The sequence below is a fragment of the Mesoplodon densirostris genome, chromosome 4 (genome assembly GCF_025265405.1).
Source record: "Mesoplodon densirostris isolate mMesDen1 chromosome 4, mMesDen1 primary haplotype, whole genome shotgun sequence".
NCBI classification, from domain to species: Eukaryota; Metazoa; Chordata; class Mammalia; order Artiodactyla; family Ziphiidae; genus Mesoplodon; species Mesoplodon densirostris.
Genome location: NC_082664.1, coordinates 119,113,805 through 119,136,009, shown reverse-complemented (window position 1 = coordinate 119,136,009; position 22,205 = coordinate 119,113,805). Strand labels below are relative to the sequence as shown.

At 40.3% G+C, this 22,205-nt stretch overlaps 1 protein-coding gene across 1 annotated transcript in view; it reads right to left on the bottom strand.

The window, feature by feature from the left end:
* PTPN9 (protein tyrosine phosphatase non-receptor type 9) overlaps nt 1-22,205 on the bottom strand; it is an 83,682-nt gene that overhangs the window by 4,572 nt on the left and 56,905 nt on the right. The window contains exons 6-10 of the mRNA XM_060096974.1: nt 17,731-17,841; nt 15,593-15,921; nt 11,076-11,169; nt 5,824-5,890; nt 55-133 (exon numbers count right to left, since the gene is read on the bottom strand). Of these exons, the coding sequence (XP_059952957.1) occupies nt 55-133; nt 5,824-5,890; nt 11,076-11,169; nt 15,593-15,921; nt 17,731-17,841 (680 nt within the window). The remainder of the gene's footprint in view (nt 1-54; nt 134-5,823; nt 5,891-11,075; nt 11,170-15,592; nt 15,922-17,730; nt 17,842-22,205) is intronic.

The window sequence follows — 22,205 nt, the reverse complement described above, 5'->3', positions numbered from 1 at the left end:
GCTTGGGGATGGGGGAGGGGGGAAGTGCAATGGGTAGAAAAAGGATGAACTCACCGGGTGGTCATGACAATCACCAAGACTTTTTGCTCCCATACCATGAGCCAGAAATCACGATAGGTATTCTCCAAAGGGCCTACAATGAAAGTAGAAGACAAGGAACGTGACCCTGGGAAGCTCTTCTGTTTTTTCCCAACTACTAATTCCAAAGCACATACGCTGGCTCCCTGCCTTTTTGACTATATCCCAGATATTCAGGGTGGTCCTTGGGCAAGCAGCACCAGCATCGTATGGGAGAGTATTAGAAATGCACAATCTGCATTTTAACAAGATTCCCAGGTAAAATTGTAGGTAGGCTACAGTTTGAGAAGCATTGCTACATATCCTCTTAGAGCCTCATCAACAGGGCTTCAGCTATCACATCCAGACTGAGAGTGTCAACTGTGCACATGTCTCTAGCTGCTTTCACCTCACCTAAGCCTTATAATCACCAGTTGCCTACTAAACCATTCCCCTTCCACGTCCCCTCATCCACCTCCTCAGACCCCTCATGTTTGCAATTCAGTCTCCTCCTTCAAAATTAGCTTTCTCTCTCTACTTTCTCAACTCTGTTAACAGTACTGGCATTCTTAAATGACTTAGTCTCAAAAAGTTAGAGTCAACTCTGACTTACCCATTTCTTTCATCTCCCAGAAACAGACACCAAGTCCTAGATTTTTTTTGCCTTTGGAATGTTTTTGGTTTTTACCCTCTTGTCCCTATCCTGGTCTTCCTGCCGAAATTCACTGGCACAAAGACCATATCATCTTTTGTCTGAGTTCCTGTAACACCATCTTGGTTTCCTTTTCTGAATAGGAATTTTTCTTCCAGTCTATTCTGGATACGCTTGCCAGTTTAATCTTTCTAAAAAATTGCTTCATCACAATATAGACACACAGCTCACTGCTGCCTCTATTCCTTTGTTCACATTCTCTCACCTCCATTGCCATTGGACTTTCTACCCACTTTCTTTTTTTTTCTTCCAGTTTTATTGAGCTATAATTGGCAAACAGCACTGCGTAAGTTTAAGGTATACAGAGCATAATGATTTGACTTATTTATATCATGAAATGATTACCACAATAAGTTTAGTGAACATCCATCATCTCATATAGATACAAAATTTAAAAGGAAAAAAAACCGTTTTTCCTTGTGATGAGAACTCTTAGGTTCTACTTTCTTAACAGCTTTCATGTATAACACACAGCAGTGTTAATTATATTTATCACATTGCACATTACATCCCTAGTATTTATTCAGCTTATATCAATAAATTTGTACATTCTGACTGCCTTCATCCAATTTCCCCCTTCCCCCAACCCCTGGTAACCATAAATATGATCTCTTTTTCTATGAGTTTGTTTTCGAAGTATAATTGGCCTACAACACTATGTTAGTTCCCAGTGTACAACATACAGGGATTTATATGTTGTTTGATATTTCTATACACTGCAAAATGATCAACATTTTACCCATTTTCAAGTGCTGCCTCTTCCTTAAAGCTTTCTCTTAACACCACATTCCTTTTCTTAAAAATTTATTTATTTATTTATTTATTTATTTATGGCTGTGTTGGGTCTTCATTGCTGCACGCGGGCTTTCTTCTAGTTGTGGCAAGTGGGGGCTACTCTTCATTGTAGTGCGTGGGCTTCTCACTGCGGTGGCTTCTCTTGTTGCAGAGCACGGGCTCTAGGTGCGCAGGCTTCAGTAATTGTGGTGCACGGGCTCAGTAGTTGTGGCTCATGGGCTTAGCTGCTCCGTGGCATGTGGGATCTTCCCGGACCAGGGCTCAAACCCATGTCCCCTGTGTTGGCAGGCGGATTCTTAACCACTGTGCCACCAGGGAAGCCCCAACACTACATTCCTTGTAGGGCTTCCTCTCATCCCAGCTCTTGATGGCACATCTGGATCAAAACATCTTAACCATTTAATGTATATGGTCTTACATCAGTCATTTTACTTTGTGAGAAGCAATCATATCTCAGCCAAACATGGTGCCGAGGGCAAGGGCTATGTCACCAACTACTCCTTTTAGAGTTAGAATCTGTACAGGGCTGGGCACTCAGCAGGAACGTTGAAGATGCCTGTGAGCCAATAACTCCCTTTCAATCAAGTGAGTAACAACTGAGGATAATTCCTTGTACTTCCCCAGTGCTTTTTCCTCCTTTGCTTTCAGGGAAGCAGGGCAGTTCCAAGGGATGATTTTGTCGTGGAAATCTGCTAATTGCACTACCATTTTTGCTAAAGTCTCTTAGGAAGCACTAACATTTTATGATACTAGAATTCAGTCTTTGCAGAAGTGGACACTGCCAGGAGCATGTGAAGTCTTGGAAATAAGCTAAATGTCTAACAAGAGAGGATGTTAAATTATGGCATACCCCCAAATTTAAGCAGTCCATAAAGGTGATATTATAAGATCTGTATTTTTGCTATGGAAAGGTACCCACAAGACAACCATCAACAGAAAAAAGAGATAATGTATAGAAAAATCCCATTTTGTTAGATAGTTTATATGTCCGTATCTATTTGTATGCACAGAATGAGGTTTAGAAGGAGATGCTGCAAAATGTTAACATTTTCTCTGGTCTCTGGGTTATGAGTGATTTTCATCTTCATTTTCTACAATGGACATGGCATTACCATAGCATGCATGTCAAGAAGATAATAAAAACACCCTTTCCCCACCTCTGACTCTTAGCCTTGTTCACATCGCACTATACTGCATCACAGCAGCTCTCATATACTTTATTTTCCACATTCAAACCACTGGCAAAATTGGCGTTGCCAATCAGAGCACCTGATAATACCACTTAGACTCAAGGCTAGACAGAGAAGGGTCATAATTTCCTCAAAGGCATAAAAGAGAGATTTAGAAGGGAAAGTTACACTTCCCAGATTAGACTCCTTAACAGTAGACTTCTGTGAAGAAATAAAGTCAGCAGTTTATGCCGACATGGATGAAACAATCCACTAACCTGGCTTGCAAGGACTTTTGAATCAAACAGACATGTGCCCAATCCTGTCTGTGTCGCTTACTAGCTGTGTGACCCAAGGTCACCTAACCTCTTTGGGCTTCAGTTTGTTCATGGATTAACAAACCTTCCTTGCAGAGTGTCTACAATAATTAGATGGTGATTGTATATCTAATATATAATAGATACTTTCAATAAATGACAGGTATTATTAGAAATATTATGAATAAAAATCAGAATACTGAACACAGCCAAGAATGTTAACCAGACAAACCAAACCAGCCTTCTCAACATCACAGGATCCCATTTTCCAGTCCTAACAGAGTGCTGATGCCTTCTAAAGATGGTCAGTGTTCAACTCAAGAAATCCTCTCTCTCATACTCCTGGATGAGCTTCTTCTCCTGCACACGGCCTTCAGAGCCAGCCTAAAGGATCCAATCCCTGAAGAACTAGCAACTCTAAGAAGTGCCCTTGCCTTCTAAACCTGGAGAGAGGAGCATTCTGAGACCCCTAGAGTCAATCCTTACCCTCCATAAGCCCATCCATGCCACGGTCATCCTCCTCAACAAAGTCCTACTCTCAGGCAGATCACATCCTAATCTACACCTGCCAAAAATCTTTCCTGATAGTTCTCTTATTTGTTCCTAGGGTCTTGAAAGGACTCTTGGAGAGAGTAGTCCCTCCTAAGGGAAAAACAATAAATCTGTAACCATCAGACCAATTACGATATACCAAGAATCCAAAGGCCCTTTTCCCTTTTCTTTTCCCTCAACTTCTATTTTGAAAAATTTTAAACCTACAAAAAGTTGAGGGACTTCCCTGGTGGCGCAGTGGTTAAGAATCTGCCTGCCAATGCAAGGGACATGGGTTCGATCCCTGGTCCGGGAAGATCCCACAGGCCACGGAGCAACTAAGCCTGTGCACCACAGCTACTGAGCCTGTGCTCTAGAGCCCGCGAGCCACAACTACTGAGCCCACGTGCCACAACTACTGAAGCTCGCGCGCCTAGAGCCCATGCTCCACAACAAGAGAAGCCACCGCAATGAGAAGCCTGCACTCCGCCACGAAGAGTAGCCCTCGCTCACCTCAACTAGAGAAAGCCCGTGCGCAGCAACGAAGACCCAACACAGCCAAAAATAAATCAAAAAAAGAGAAAAAGTTGAAAGAAGGGTACAATGTACTCATACATTCTTTAGCTCGAAAGCTATCGTTTTGCAAAGCCTGCTTCTCTATATATACACCACACATATTTTCTCTTTTACTGAACTATTTAAGTTTCAGACATTATGACATTTCACTCCTAAATACTTGAACACGTATTTAGAAGAACAAGAACATTCTCCTGTAGAACAATACCATTATCACACTGCAGCAACTAAACATTAATACAATAATATTATCTAATACACAGTATCCAACTGTCCCAATAGTTTGTCCTTAACAAATTTTTTTCCAAATTGAGTTTGCAAGATGACACACTGCCTTTCGTTATCAATGTCTCTTTAGTCTCCTTTAATCCAGAACAGTTCCCTGTCTTTTTTTCCCCCATGGCATTAACTTTGAAAAGTCTAAGCCAGGTCTCTAGTACGTTCCACAATCTGGATTTGTCAGTTTTGTTTCTCATTATTAGATTCAGACTTAAAAACTGGCAACAGGACTTCCCTGGTGGCGCAGTGGTTAAAAATCCGCCTGCCAATGCAGGGGACATGGGTTCAAGCCCTGGTCTGGGAAGAACCCACATGCTGTGGAGCAACTAAGCCCAGGCGCCACAGCTATGGAGCCTGCGCTCTACAGCCCACGAGCCACAGCTACTGAGCCCACGTGCCACAACTAAAGCCTGTGTGTGTAGAGCCCGTGCTCCACAACGAAGAGCATCCCCCACTAGCGGCAACTAGACAAAGCCTGCACGCAGCAACGAAGACCCAACGCAGCCAAAATTTTTAAAAATAAATAAATAAAAATTTTTAAAAAGAGCAAACAAAAACTGGCAACATACAACATAGGTTATGTTGTGTAGTTCTCACTATACCACAACAGGAGGCATATAATATCTATTTGTCCATTACTGGTGATATTAAGTGTGATCACTTGGTTAAGGAGGTATCCGCCAGATCTCTTGCTGGCCATATTCCACAATGGTCAAAGGGCCTTAATTCCATATGATGGCCTGTCATGTCCTCCTATGTTGTGATTTCTCACCACTCTCTTTGAAGGAAACCTAGTATTCTCCTTGAGATGGCAAAGAACAGGTCAGGAGTAGTACTAGGGCCCACAAGAATATTAACAGAGGCTCCATCTGAAATCCTCCTAGAGTGCCCAATACTCCACTGTCAGACCTAGCAAAGACTATCCATGTCAGAGACTGCTGGCGTGCTCTGTGATGGTACAGGGACCAGCAAAAGCCTCTTAAGCCAGCAACACCCATTCATAGACTGAACTCAATCTCTGGGAAGTCCCATTGCCATTCCTTTATGTCCTACTCAACATAAGGAGCATCTCATTGGCCAGTGAACTCTGATGTCCCATTCCCCTGGGTTGGCAACACTAAGACACAGGCCAAAAACTTGTAGTAATGTTGTGTGTTCAAATCTCTAGTTTATCTCTATGCAGTGAGTTTCCAGGCACATCTGGTACAGAAACTCTACACCTCTCATCTGCCTTCCTCAATAACCCTCAATCTTTATGAAAGGCCAAGATCTAGTGGCTGCAACATCACTTCAAGTTACCATTTCCTTTAAAAATTATGCTATCATCTGATGCCAACAATCACAGGTAGATGACACAAAACCAATTTGTGAGGGGCAGACTACTTACCTTGTGTCCCAATGTAAGCATTCTTCTGTTTGTAGCCATCCATGAAACTGGCATTGATGTAATCTGTCTAATGATAAAAAGGAAATATCATTGCAGCTGTGTGGGATATACCATTTGGGTAGGAAAATGATGTACTAAGTAAATAAAACTCAAGGTGTGAATTTTCTCTTTTTGTCAGGCAGAAAACGAGGAGTGAAAGGACCAATTCAAAACCTCACTTCCACAAATGTTACTGGGACAAGTGGATATCCACATGCAGAAAAAATGAAGCTTATTCCTTTCTCACATCATATACAAAAACTAACTCCAGGAAATTCCCTGGCAGTCCAGTGGTTAGGACTCAGTGCTTTCACTGCTATGGTCCGTGTTCAATCCCTGGTAATGGAACTAAGATTCTGCAAGCCGCACAGCGAGGCCAAAAAAACCCCCCAAAAAACAAAAACAAACAAACAAACAAAAAACCTAACTCCAAATGGGTCACAGACCTCATGTAAGAGCTAAAACTATAAAACTCTTAGAAGAAAACATAGGATTAAATATTTGTGACCTTGGGTTAGGCAAAGCCTCCTTAGATATGACACCAAAAGCACAAGCAACAAAAGAAAAAACATAAATTGAACTACATTAAAACTGAAAACTTTTGTGCTTCAGAGGACACCATCAAGAAAGTGAAAAAACAGGGGATTTCCCAGGTGGTCCAGTGGCTGAGACTCCGCGCTCCCAATGCAGGGAGCCTGGGTTCGACCCCTGGTCAGGGAACTAGATCCCATATGCATGCAGCAACTAAAGATCCTGCATGTCACAACTAAGACCCAGTGCAGCCAAAATAAATAAATAAATATATTTTTTCCCGAAAAACCCACCCACAGAATGCACACATTTGATAAGGGATTTGTATCTAGACTATATAAAGATCTCTCACAAATAAACAGTAAAAAGACAACTCAGTTTTAAAATGGGCAAAGAATCAGAATAGCCATTTTTCCAAGATGATATATAAATGGCCAATAAGTACCTGAAAAGTTGCTCAACATCATTAGTCATCAGGGAAATGCAAATCAAAACCACACTGAGATACCACTTCACACTCACTAGAATGGCTACAGGTAAAAAATAATAACAAATACTGGCAAAGATGTAGAGAAATTGGAACCCTCATACACTGCTAATGGTAATGTAAAATGGTGCAGTCACTTTGGAAAACCATCTGGCACTTCCTCAAAAGGTTAAACACAGAGCTACCATATGACCCAGCAAGTCCACTCCCAAGGGAAATGAAGACACAGATGTAAACAAAAAAACCTCATAAACAAATATTCACAGCAGCATCATTCATAATAGCCATACAATGGAAACAACTCAATTGTTTATCAACTAATGAATGGGTAAATAAAATGTGGCATATATCCATACAACGGAATATTATTTAGCAATAAAAATTAGTGAAATACTGATACATGCTATAACACGTATGAACCTTGAAAACACACTGAGAGAAACCAGACACAAAGGGCCATATACTGTATGATTCTATCTATGTGAAATGTCCACAATAGGCAAAAAAAGTAGAGAAAAAGTAGGTGGGTTTGGGGGAAATGGGGAGTGACTACCAAGGCAAGTTTCTTTTTTAGGTGATAAAAATGTTCTAAAGTTGATTGTGGTGATAATTGCATGACTCTGAGAATATATTAAAAACCAATGACTTGTACACTTTTAATGAGTAAACTGTATGGTATGTGAATTATATCTCAGTAAAGCTGTTATTTACAAAAAAGGAGTCCAATAGGACCTGTAGCACTACAGCTCAGAACCAAAACCAAAAGGCAGGCAAGCCAAGCAACCTAAGCAGGAACACCTGTCCATGCTGTGACACACAAAAGGCAAAGTGTGACTGGAGAAGGAAGAAAGATATGCCTCACAGCTAGGACCATCAACAGCATGGGCCAAACGGGCTCCATTACTGCCTAAATTAACACAAAGCAAAAGCCACACACATTCAGAAGAGCCTCAATGAATAGCTCCTGACTCACTCTCTTCTGCGGGCCTTCTCCCACCTCCAAATGTCCTCGGTCTTATTTACATCATTAGCCATCAGGGAAATTGAATAGGATATGGAGGGTTACAGGAGGACAAAAGTAAAGAAGTTTCAACAGCAAACTAGGGAAAATCCATACTCCATTCCACTCTAGAGAGATGGGAATGACTCCCCATCAACCCTTTCTCCACTGGGTTCCAACACTTGGAGGACAGTCTGAACTGTCAGTACCACACAGCCACCCTAATAAAACATCTCCAGGGAGTTCCCTGGTGGTCCAGTGGTTAGGACTTGGTGCTTTCACTGCCGTAGGCCCGGGTTCAATCCCTGGTCGGGGAACTAAGATCCTGCAAGCTACACGGCTCGGCCAAAAAAAAAAAAAAAATCTCCATCTCATGGTCAAACCCATGTTATTTGGATATATGTCCATTAGATAGTCAGTCTACCAACTTAACACTTATCCTCCCACTAATTATTTATTCAAGAGTTTCCTCCTCTGTTCTTCTCCCACAGCAACTGGTATTGACCTCATACTACTCGTGTTCTACCCTGACTTGGACACCTTCACTGAGCTAATGGATCATCTGCAGCAGACCCAGAAAGCTAAAAGTCTCACTCACCCCAACCAGGCTTCTCAATCCAGGGCCCACCCATAGTCAGCCAAAGCCCATCCTCTGTTCAGCCTGGCACATTCAAATGGTATACACTGCAGGACCCATGTGAGAAGGCATAGAAAAGTACAAAGGATTTACCTGGTACATGCCAATCAACATATTATATAAGTAATATATGAGCTGTTACTCTTGGAGCTAACTTCATGCTTTGAAAAGAAATGCCACCTATTTAAAGGAGACTTATTTCTTTATAACTAAGGATACCAGCTCTTAGCATTCTTGTCTCTGAGAGCACTGGGAATTAAAATCAGCAATTTCAGAAGAATCATTACATATTAAAAACTGAAAATGACCTCAGAGATAAAGTATAGACTTAGGGGCAAACTGAAATAGCAGGAAGAAACACAGCATGCACATTATGTTATGGGCCAGGTTCAACTGAAACTGGACTAACGGCTTTGTAATTCCAGCTGAAATCTGTTGAACAATTCACTAATAAACCTGAATCCTCCACTTATTGTGGAAATAAAGGCTATACCAATATTTGTAGTAATGAGAGGGACTATAACTCAAGCGATGAACTTCAGATTAATTACAGGATGACTAGAATAGTCTCCTGGTACACCGGGATTCACTCATTCATTCACAAATAATTTACTGAATGTCTGATACATGCCAGGCACTGTTCTAGGTCTTGGAGACAGAGTAGTCAACAAGACATACATTCAGATTATCTCTGACTCCAGAGCCCCAACTCAACTAAGATGATCTTAATAATATTGGTGAATTTGCCTTCAGTCAGACAGACTCTTAGCTAATGCCACTGCAGGAAAACCCTCTGTAAGGATCCTAGACAGGATTATGAATTCAGTTTATGTACTTGAAACACTAGGGTCAAAAGAGATTAAAACCATGATCCTAGGGTACTGACTCATGTACCATACATACCCAAATATAAGGCAATGATGTTCTTAAGAATTATCCTCCAGAAAAAAGAGGGGGGATATAACAAGTCCCTATACTGTGTCATGTTAAGGGGCACTATTTAAACTCCTTTTAAATAGTGAACAGCAACCTCAATCAATGCTGTTTTTTGATGTGTACAGAGGTCATCAGACAGAACTGTTGTATCAGAAGGAAAAAGAAGAAATGTAACACCTATCTAATTGTTGACCTCAAAATTCTTAAGTGTTGGATGCTACTGTAAACAAGTTATAATAAAGAGGACTTTAAAAAGGAATAAGTAAATGATAATGCTACAGAGGATGCATGAGATACAGGATGAATGAAAAGAAAAAACTGTGCTAATGTTATGCTAATAGACTTTTCTGACTTAGAATAAACTTTCCAGTGACAATACCAGGCACTTAAAAAAGGAAATAAAAATGATGTATTCTGTAAAACTGTGTTCGATTGACTCAAAAGTAGCTCAAATGAGGACAAAGAAACTGATGTTAAAGGTGTATGTGAAAAGTCTGAATAACTTTTCACTAAATATCTCTACTAAGTACATGTGATTTTTAATATGCACAGATATGATCAAATTAATACATTAAATAATAGAGGCATCTGACCAATTCATCTCTATCCCTATATATTTATGTATACACTAGTCGTCCAAAATTTTTGTCAGATCTTCTAGATGGAAAAATCAGAGGTCACTTTTTTTTTTTTTAAGAGTTGGATTTCTTTTTAATATTTATTTATTTGGCTGCCCTGGGTCTTAGTTGCGGCATGCAGGATCTAGTTCCCCCACCAGGAATCGAACCCAGGCCCCCTGCATTGGGAGCATGGAGTCTTAATCACTGGACCACCAGGGAAGTCCTAGAGGTCACTTATAACGAGAGTCGCCTGGTATTGACACATATACACTCACCAGTATGGTGGATGACATGACTATGACTTTATTAGGAGTAAAAGGCAAAATAATTGAACATTTATTGAGCACCTACAGTAATATGACAAACTTTGTGCTATCAACATGTACATAAAGTATTTCATTTAATTTCTACTTAGTACTGTGAGATGGGCACATAGGGACTTGCATATGTTAATAACTAGTATGTAGTCTAAAACTCAAACCTTGGGGCTTCTCTGGTGGCGCAGTGGTTAAGAATCCGCCTGCCAATGCAGGGGACACGGGTTCCAGCCCTGGTCCAGAAAGATCCCACATGCCGCACAGCAACTAAGCCCACGAGCCACAACTACTGAGCCCTCGTGCCACAACTACTGAAGCCTGCGCACCTAGAGCCCCTGCTCTGCAAGAAGATAAGCCACCGCAATGAGAAGGCCATGCACCGCAACAGAGTAGCCCCTGCTTGCAGCAACTAGAGAAAGCCCTCACGCAGCAACGAAGACCCAACGTAGCCAAAAATAAATAAATAAATTTAAAATATATATATATATATATAGCTTAAAAAATAAAAAATAAAACTCAAAAAAAAAGAAAAAAAAGAAAAAAGAAAAAAAATAAAATAAAACTCAAACCTTCTCTCTCTGGCTTAGAGTCCATGTTCTTTCTACTACAGTATTAGTAAGCTTCACTTTGGAAGAGGCTTAAATTTCCCTCAGTGTTCCTAAAAGGATGGCATTTATCTTTCTACCTGAGCGTGGCCGCTTCGTTTTGTCAGCTTCACTCTAGTTTGGTCCAGGCAGGGTACATCCCCATAGCGGTTCTTCTCTAGGTTTCCTGGAGACCTGAAGGAAATGAAACAAACTAAAATAAAGAAAAAAAAAAAAAACAGCTACAAGAGTTGAAAATGGATGACAATGGAAGTGGAACTGAGCCCAAGTCAGGAGATTGTTGTCATTCATTACTTTTTTTTTTTTTGGTACTATTTGGTTTTGAAAAAATCACTTGCATACATATTGATTAAAAGCAAAAAAAAATTATAAAGACCACACATATAAAGTAATACTCTATATTGTTCATAGGTATGAATGTATATGTAACAGTATAAACAAAATCATCTGGTAGGAAACATACCACATTCATACTAGTGACTGCTTCTGGGGAATGAGGAGAACTGATGGTGAGGATTAGAAGGATTTCAACTTTACAATTAATTCTTTTATACAATAAAAAAGATGAAGCAAATCCAACAAAATGCTAAAAACTGTCAGTACTAATGCCTGTGATAGGAAATAGTTGTTTGTCACGTCATGCTCTGTTCTTTTTCATATTTAAAAAAAAAATCCCCGGACTTCCTTGGTGGCACCACGGTTAAGAATCCACCTGCCGGGCTTCCCTGGTGGCGCAGTGGTTGAGAGTCCGCCTGCCGATGCAGGGGACATGGGTTCGTGCCCTGGTCCGGGAAGATCTCACATGCCGTGGAGCGGCTAGGCCCGTGAGCCATGGCCGCTGAGCCTGCGCATCCGGAGCCTGTGCTCCGCAACGGGAGAGGCCACAACAGTGAGAGGCCCGCGTATCGCAAAAAAAAAAAAAAAAAAAAATCCACCTGCCAATGCAGGGGACACGGGTTCGAGCCCTGGTCCAGGAAGATCCCACATACCACGGAGAAACTAAGCCTGTGCACCACAACTACTGAGCCTGCACTCTAGAGCCCGCAAGCCACAACTACTGAGCCCGCATGCCACAACTACTGAAGTCCACGCACCCAGAGCCCATGCTCTACAACAAGAGAAGCCACCACAATGAGAAGCCTGTGCACCACAACGAAGAATAGCCCCCGCTCGCCGCAACTAGAGAAAGCCTGCGTGCCGCAATGAAGACCCAACGCAGCCAAAAATAAATAAATAAATTTATTAAACACAGTTTGAGTACTCTGTGGATTTAAAAAAAAAAAATCCTTCTTCCCACACAAATAAGCCCAGCTGATATTTTACAAAGTTCCAAGAACAATTCAATAAAGGGAATACTCTTTTCGACCAACAGTGCTGGAGTAATTAGATACCTATAGGGAAAAAAATTTGAACATTAACCTAAACCTTACACCTTACACAAAAGTTAATTCAAAATGGATCACAGACTTAAATTAAATGTAAAACATAAACCTATAAAAATTTTAGGAAAAAAAACGTAGAAAAATCTTTGGATTCTAGGGCTAGGCAATGTGTTCTTAGACTTGACACCAAGAGCATGATCCGCACAAGGAATAACTGTTAAAGGAACTTCATCAAAATAAACTTCTGCTTCACAAGAGACCCAGAAGAGGATGAAAAAAAAAAGCTACAGACTGGAAGAAAATATTCGCAAACCACGTATCCAACAAAGAACCAGTACCTAGAATATAAAGAACTCTCAAATCCCAACAGTTTTAAAAAAAATCCAAATAGAAAATGGGCAAAAGACATTTTACAAAGAGAATATACAGACGGCAAAGAAGCACATGAAAAGATGCTCAATATCATTAGATAGTAGGAAAATGTAAATTAAAACCACAATTCTAATTTTAATTTAGGGATCTCATCATACACCTATCAGAACAGCTAAAATAAAAAATAGTGACAACACTGAACGCTGGTGAGGATGCAAAGAAAATGGATCATTCATATATTGCTGGGAGGAATGCAGAAGGGTACAGCCACTCTGGAAAAGAGCTGGGCAGTTTTTCATAAAACTAAACACATAGTTACCATATGACCTATCAATCCCACTCTTGGACATTTATCCCAGAGAAATAGAAACTTATTTTCACACAAAACCTAGACACAAATGTTCAGAGCAACTTTACTTGTAAAAGAAACTGGAAACAACCCAGATGTCCTTCAACAGGTAAATGGTTGATTGGTTAACAGTTTGTACTGTGGTTCATCCATACCATGGAATATTACTCAGCAATAAAAAGGAACAAACTTGGTACAAATAACAACTTGGGTGAATCTCCCAAGAATTATACTGAGTGAAAAAAGGCAATCCCAAAAGTTTACACATTCCATTTATATAATAACATTCTTAAAATGATAAAATTATAGTAATGGAGAATTGATTAGTGGTTGCAGGGGTTAGGGATGGGGAAGGGTGGAATGGAGGTATGTGGTTATGGAATTCTGTATCTTGACTGCAGTTCTGTATACACAAACTTACCTGTGTGATAAAAATTGTAAAGAACTAAATACATACACACACACTGAAACTGGGGAAATCTGAATAAGATTGGTGGATTGTATCAATATCCTGGTTGTGATACTATATTAAACTTCTGGGAGATGTTACCATGGGATAGCTGTGGAAAGGGTACACATGATCTCTATTTCTTACAAATACATGTGAATCTACAATCATCTCATAATAAAGTTAAAATTTAAAGTTAAATTTTTAAAAATCCTTTGAAAGGATGGTATAGGGGAGGAAAAAAAAAGGGAAAGAAAGTCTCTTGGTCCACGGGCATCCTGGACAGCAGTGAATACTCTGATATCTACTTCTTAATCTAGAATTCCATGGGAAACAGTTTGTTCTGTGTAAGTAGTTCTACTGGAACTTGGTGTAAGACAGGGGCCTGAAGATGTTGAGGATTCTGGTTTCTAGTTCCTGAAGTGGGACGTTTTCATTGATTCAATAAATAAAGAGGCAAGATTGGGAAGTCCTTCCATAGGACTAGGATATATTCTCTGATTATAACATGACAGCTGGCTTGGGTGATGCAAGGAGCACAATCCAAACCCACTATTTTAATGTGGGGAAGGGGAACCATTGTAGAAATGACACCTCAAGGACCCCTCAAGTAGAAGCACCCAGAGCATGGTCAGAAATACCCAGGACAAGTGTGCATCCTCTGCTCTGGCTGGGAAAAAGACTGGATACATACAGGGGTCTTGAGCTGGTAGGGATGAAACAGAGCTGTGTGGGAGAGAAGAATACTCTCCCCACATGATATATACTCTGCTTTCTCTCTCTCTTTTTTATTTCTTATTTTCCTTTGCATTCTTATTCTGCTTATTGATTTTTTTCTCAGTTGCTTCTTCTCTCTTACTTCCCTTATCTGTTTCCTAACTCATTATTTTCCCTCTTTTTTTTTTCCTTTTCCCACTTACCTCACTCCCTGCATACCTTCTTTACAGCACACTAAGCTGGACAGGAATTAAAAGGGGAAAGAGGTACTCCTAGAATCACGGATTCCTAAAACATTTAAGCTACAAAAGAGTACGTAGATATCGGGTGAGTCTAATATCAAATACTACACACAGGAAAACTGAGGTGCAAAGAAGAGAAATAACTTGGGTAAGTTACAGAGGGTATTTTTGGCTAAGCTGGAACTTGAGCCTGGGACCCACTGGGGAGAGCTTCCTTAATTTTCCTTTTTTTTTTTTAAAGTTTTTTTTTTTTTGGATGCGGACCACTTTTAAAGTCTTTATTGAATTTGTTACAATATTGCTTCTGTTTTACATTTGGTTTTTTGGCCACGAGGCATATGGGATCTTAGCCCCCTGACCAGGGAACGAACCCGCACCCCCTGCATTGGAAGGCAAAGTCCTAACCACTGGACCGCCAAGGAAGTCCCTGAGCTTCCTTAATTTTCAACAAACAGTCTCAAAACTTGGAGAAAAAGAAGCTTTTGCAACAGCCAACGAAAACATGGTAAGATAAATGACAGCAGCAGTAAGAGAAATGATCCATGCTCTATCGCCAACAATAGTTATCAAGTGGTTATAAACCAGTTACAGAATTCAGGTAGAAGGAAAATCCCACAAGGCTGAATTCGTAAGAGGCAACTCTTCTCTCTTACTGACTGTGGATTATCTTAAATGGACCAGTACCCCTCCTCAGAAAGTAATGTAATACTATAAATGCTGTAGGGAGAAACTGCCCAAATGAAAGGACCAGAGATCAAATCAACAGCCTACATTTTGAGCCTACATTTTTGTTTTTTTCCTAAAAACACTTGCATATCAGGGAAATATCAAAAAAATGTATCCATTAGTACACAGTTCCTCCACTGGGACCAAAGACCTTCAGAAATTTCACAGCATACGCTGTTGGCAACAAGCACCAAGAGGTGCCTCTTTCTGGATGAAAGAAACTATCATCTAAGTGAGAGTGAGGCTCCTAACACAAGGAAGAGCCTATGTTAAGGAAGTGAGGTGTGGAAGGAGGGCTACCAACGTGTGCCACAGCATCTTGGAAAGTGATCAATCGCTGGCCCAAACCTTTCCTACTTACATGGAACAGTGGAAAGTGCCAACAGGGTTCTCACGACGGATGTCTTCATACTCCTCATATATCCCCCGCTTTTGCCTGGTGCTAACATAGTCCATCAACTCTTGGATGGTCATGGCATGGGGACCTGGGACATGCACTGAGTCCCAGTCTAAGGTCGGAGGGAGGGAGAACAGGATGATCTCATCGAAGGGATCTGGGTGGCCATTCATCTGGGATAGAAACTGGAAATTCCAAGTGGCGAGGTCAATTTTGACGTACCCACCCAGGTTTTCTGGAAGGCACTCCCTGGGCAGGTGCTGGGTGACTTCAGATGTCTTTAATATCTGAATCTGGAAGGTCAGAAAGAACCACGTGAGTATGTGGGGAGGGAGGGGAACAAACAGATAAAGAACAAAAGTGCTTTGGAGAATGATATGAGATTTGCTTGAAATACCTGGTAAACTTAGAAAAGGAGTAGACTGAATTTCATCTGCTTGGGAATGAAGTCCTACGAATTTCCCAGAAAAGGTTTGACTTCCCACAATGTATAGCAAATTCATTCCTGGAATTAGGGGCCCTGTTATAAACGTAGGTATAGTGAACCAAGGCTTTATACTATTTACAAGCCTTTCCAGTACCATCTCATGTGGGTATTCGCCTTTTTGACTACTAAGAATGCATGGGACGTGGTTATTTTTGTCAACCCCATACTAAGGCAAACAATTCTAAGCCTGTTGGCTTGTGTTTTACTCACAGCTTGGTATGGACATTCTCAAAGACAGGTTTCTGTGAAAGCAAGACAAGACCAGCCTCCCAGAGGCTGGGTAGCCCAGGAAAAATGCTAGAGAAGTAATTGTAATACTTAATTCCTCTCTCTGCTTGGACACAGCCATACTGGACCAAATTAGCCTAGTTGGTTCTTTTTGGAATCTGTGTGGAATGGGAATGTTTGCCTTGCTTGCTGTTGCCTCTTCCTGGAATGCTGCTTCTTGGAATGCCCTCTTTTCCTCTTTGGCCTCGTCAAAGACGAGCTTATAGCTCAACCTCTTCTGTGAAGCCCTCCCTGACAGTCTGAGATAACATTCTCCTCTATGTTTCTCAGAGCCACAGTCCTCTGAACATGTCTGTGTCCCCTTTCAGGACCATAAGCTCCTCAGGAATAAGGGCTATCTCACTCAACTTTTAATTCCCAGGGCCCAGAGCCTGGACTGTAAAGGTGCTCAATATATTTTGAGTTCATACATGCATGTATATACTTGTATATAATTCAAGTGTTAAGAACTTGCCTAAGGAGCCCTCTCAAAGAGTTATCTTAGGAAAGACATCTCCTACTCTGGGGTCACTAGGTCACTAAGTAGCATCTGCAGAACCAAACATCTTTAGTTTCCCCTCTCCAACCCAAGTCGCCTCAGCTACAAAGATCTGTATTGTTATTATTCATATAATCTCATACTAAAAAAAAAAACCCTCTGATACTATTTTACAACATTATTATCTTATTCTATTATACCAATGTTTCATATACCCTTTCTTTCAAGGGTGAGAAATGAATGAGTAAATGACTGAAACCATAATCTTTCCATCCTGGAATACTTAGGGGATGATAATAGAATCAAGATAATTTTAGACAATGCTTCTGAAGTTGGGAAGCAACAAGCTGTTTTAAGAGAAAATGCCAGGAATAAAAGTAAAAGAGAGATTGAGAGTCTCCTCCAGCACCGTGGTGGTCAAGGGGACTGAATATTTCCAGTTGAACAAATTCAATCACCAGTTCAACTGATGTAATTATATTAGAAGTTGCTAAATATTAAAAGCCTGTAGAGCCACAGGACTAAATTTTGGAAGTAGCAGCTATCTCTAAGTCACTCATGGGACACATTCCTTCAATGTTATCTGCATGCAAGGTGCTACATACAGGGGAAGTGCCCAAACTATGTCCAGGTCCTAACTTCAAGGAACTTGCACAGTAAGAAAGGCAGCCTATATTGGGCTGAGTAAAGAATAAAGCAGAGAATATAAGAGAACACACTAACAGAAGCAGAAAGAGAAAAAAGCCAGGAAGGTTTTTTGAAGGTAGAAAATTAATTGGCAGATTTCAGCAGTAGAGATGGAAATGTATCTATCCCACCTCCAAATAAAATTAATTTAGCTTCCTTTACCCTCTCCCGGACTTTGTCCTTCAGAAGGAGGCTGATGATGGAATAGGGCACTCGGAACCATATGGGTGCTCCCACAATCAGCACTTTCTTCAAACGAGCTGGAAAAGCTCCCTGCGGAGAACAATACAAGGATTTAAAAATACCAATTAGGGCACTGCAACAGTGCCTAATGGGACCTTTGACTGTTCAAGTACAAAGTTTAGGTTTTTTGCTCTTCTCACCATTCTTACCCAGCAGGGGGAGTCTATAGCTTAATTCAGGTTTCACTTAGTAGCTAGAGAAAAAGTGGTTAAAAAGAAAGAAATGGAAGCAACCTAAATGCCCATCAACAGAGGAATGGATAAAGAAGATGTGGTACATATATATATATATATAATGGAATATTACTCAGCCATAAAAAAAACAAAATAATGCCATTTGCAGCAACATGGATGAACCTAGAGATTGTCATACTGAGTGAAGTAAGTCAGACACAAAAAGACAAATATCATATATCACTTATATGTGGAATCTACAAAAAGTGTACAAATGAACTTATTTACAAAACAGAAGTAGAGTCACGGATGTAGAAAACAAACTTATGGTTACCAGGGGATGAAGTGGGGAGAGGGATAAATTGGGAGACTGGGATTGATATATACACACTACTATACAGAAGATAGATAATAAGAACCTGCTGTATAGCACAGGGAACTCTATACTCTGTAATGTCCTATATGGGAAAAGAATCAAAAAAAAAAAAAGAGTGGACATATTTAGATATATCAATATAACTGATTTGTACACCTGAAACTAACACAACATTGTAAATCAACTAAACTCCAATAAAAATTTTAAAAAAAGAAAGAAGGAAATTAAAAGCTGATTTACCTTTAAAAGTAATCATGTTATGGAGAAACAGAGAGGAACAAAAGTTTGGCCTGGGACACCTCAGAATTATAGGTGAGTGTGCTGGAATCTGCACATTTAAATGCATGGGCTTTGAGTTATTTGATCTGGACCCATTTAATGACAGAGAAAGACTTCAGGACTTTTGGTTACATTAGTAAGAGATGCCCTAAAGATTCTCAAGTCTTCCTGCAGATCTGAAAGAGGAATCTCAAAGGAAATTTTGATAACAGATGGATATCTCCTTACCATTTTTTCCCGTGATTATATTTCCCTGATCACGTGGGTTCTCTATGATTTTTATTATCAGCACAATGCTGCATTTTCAAAGAAACTCTTATTTGTGAAACAAATAAATAAAATAAAAAATAAAAGTAACAATGTTATGTTGTCAATATAAGCTTTATGGATCAAAACTACTCTGATTTTTCTTGTCAGCATACAGGTGTGCACCCTTAAGTTCTGATTATTAAAACTTTAAGGAACAAGTAGATCACAAATAAAATGAACATGAAACATTTCTCATAATCTTTCCTTTATTCTGATATCTGTGTGTTTATAATCATTGATTTTCCACTCATCTCTTCATCTATTTATGTATTCATTCATTCAATCAATCAATATGATCTAGCGGGCACAAGGGCAAATGAGGTCTAAAAGAAAAGAGACACCCTGATCTTCACAAGGCATAAGAATGAAAAATTATTCCTTCTTAATCCATAGCTCTTGGTTTCATTTGGTTTCTCAATATTTCAGCACTTCTCATAGGCAGGGATACTGAATAATACTGGTATTCTAACTGGGAAGAAATTATTCCCAGTTAGATTATAATAGTATTTTTTTAAATATTTTTATTTATTTATTTTTGGCTGCGTTGTGTCTTCACTGTGGCACGCAGCCTTCTCTAGTTGTGGTGTGCAGGCTCCAGGGCGCACAGGCTCAGTAGTTGTGGCACGTAGGCTCTCTAGTTGTGGCATGTGGGCTCTCTAGTTGTGGCGTGCAGGTTTAGTTGCCCTGCAGCACATGGGATCTTAGCTCTCCGACCAGGGATCGAACTCACGTCCTCTGCAGCGGAAGTCAGATCCTTAACCACTGGACCACCAGGGGAGTCCCCCCATAATAGTATTTTTTTTTGGCTGTGTTGGGTCTTTGTTGCTGCGTGGGGGCATTCTCTAGTTGCAGTGAGCGGGGGCTACTCTTCATTGTGGTGCACAGGCTTATCATTGCAGTGGCTTCTCTTGTTGTGGAGCACAGGCTCTAGGCGCGCAGGCTTCAGTAGTTGTGGCACATGGGCTTAGTAGTTGTGGCTCGCGGGCTCCAGAGTGCAGGCCCAGCAGCCACGGCACACAGGCCCAGTAGCTCTGCGGCATGTGGGATCTTCCCAGACCAGGGCTCAAACCCATGTCCCCTTCATTGGCAGGCGGATTCTTAACCACTGCGCCACCAGGGAAGTCCCTATAATAGTATTTTAAAGTATTATAATAGCATTTTAAAGTACAAAAGATAAATACAAATTATAATAGTATTTTAAAGTATAAAAGGTAAATATGAAAAAATTAGCTACCCTATAAATAATAATCAGCATAAAAGTATAATGGTAAAAAGCCTCTGGTTTATAATAGCACTTGTGCACACAAGCACCATCTCTTTCCCTGTCTCTCTCCCCCTGTAAGTCACTGGTCATACAAAAAAGATGATTTATCCTTGGTGTCTGCTACGTTTACACATACGTATATAGGTATACGTTTTTTTTAGCCTAGGAATATACGTCATAAGAAACATGCAAGACACATAATTTTAAAATCTTATTGAAAGATATAACAAAAGACTTTAAAAAAATCCATAAAACAAAACACAGCATTCCTGGACAGGAGAAGATGATGCTGTAAAGATGTCAATTCTCCAATTAATTCATTATATCCAAATTAAATCCCAAAGTGTTTTATCTTCCAGAACTTGACTGAATGACTCTAACATTCATCTAATCAAAAGATGATGATTGGGCTTCCCTGGTGGCGCAGTGGTTGAGAGTCCGCCTGCCGATGCAGGGGACACGGGTTCGTGCCCCAGTCCGGGAAGATCCCACATGCCGCGGAGCGGCTGGACCCGTGAGCCATGGCTGCTGAGCCTGCGCGTCCGGGGACTGTGCTCAGCAACGGGAGAGGCCACAACAGTGAGAGGCCCGCGTACCACAACAAAAAAAAAAAAAAAAAAAAAAAAGATGATTTTTTAAAATATTTTCTCAACAGATTTATAATTTTGAATAAGTGGTTATCTCTGGGGAATGGCACTGGGGTATGTGAGGGAGTGGTCAGAGACTTTTCCTTGAATTACTTTTTAATTGCTTTTATAATTTATAAAAGCTAGTTATAAAGTTTGTTTTTAGTATGCATGTTATATATCAGTAAAAATTTAAATAAAAGCACACGAAAGTGCATGTAAAAGAATAAAGTACAAAAAGGTCAAAACAACTTTTAGAAATAAAAGAATACAGGGAAGCTTGTTGTATAAGGTATTTAACTTTATTATAAGGCTACAATAAATTAAAAAGTGAATATGTTGGTCTAGATGCCTAGATCAATAGAACAGGGAGTCCAGAAATAGACATACTTACCATATGGAAATTAAGTATAAGATAAAGGTGTCATCCCAAATGAGTAGGGAGATAAATGTATTAGTTAACAAATGTTGCCAGGACAGCTATTTGAAAACAAATTATTTTGTCCATAATATAATGTACCATATATAATATGATATATTATTAAATATACTACATGTAATATAGTATATTAAAACGATAATGAAAAATTAGTATCACAAAAGACACCATAAAGTTGAATAAATTATAAACTGTAAAAATGCTGGTAACACGTACTTAACAATACTCTTAATATTCTTAACAACAAGTCTTATAAATCGATGAGACAAACACTTCAATAGAAAAATGGGTAAGGACTTCCCTGGTGGCAGAGTGGTTAAGAATCCACCTGCCAATGCAGGGGACATGGGTTCGAGCCCTGCTCCAGGAAGATCCCACACGCTGCGGAGCAACTAAGCCTGTGCGCCACAACTACTGAGCATGCACTTTAGAGCCCGTGTGCCAGAACTACTGAAGCCCGTATGCCTACAGCCCATGTTCCGCAACAAGAGAAGCCACCGCAATGAGCAGCCCGCACACCACAACAAAGAGTAGCCCCCACTCGCCGCAACTAGAGAAAGCCCACGCACAGCAACAAAGACCCAACACAGCCAAAAATAAATAAATAAATTTATTTTAAAAGAAAAGAAAAAAAATGGGTAGAATATATGAGAAGAAAAAAAATTTTTAAGCAATACTTATTGATGTTAAACATGAAAATAGGGCTTCCCTGGTGGCGCAGTGGTTGAGAGTCCGCCTGCCGATGCAGGGATGCAGGGGACACGGGTTCATGCCCTGGTCCGGGAAGATCCCACATGCCGTGGAGCGGCTGGGCCCGTGAGCCATGGCCGCTGAGCCTGCGCGTCCGGAGCCTGTGCTCCGCAACGGGAGGGACCACAACAGTGAGAGGCCCGCGTACCGCAAAAAAAAAAAAAAAAAAAAAAACATG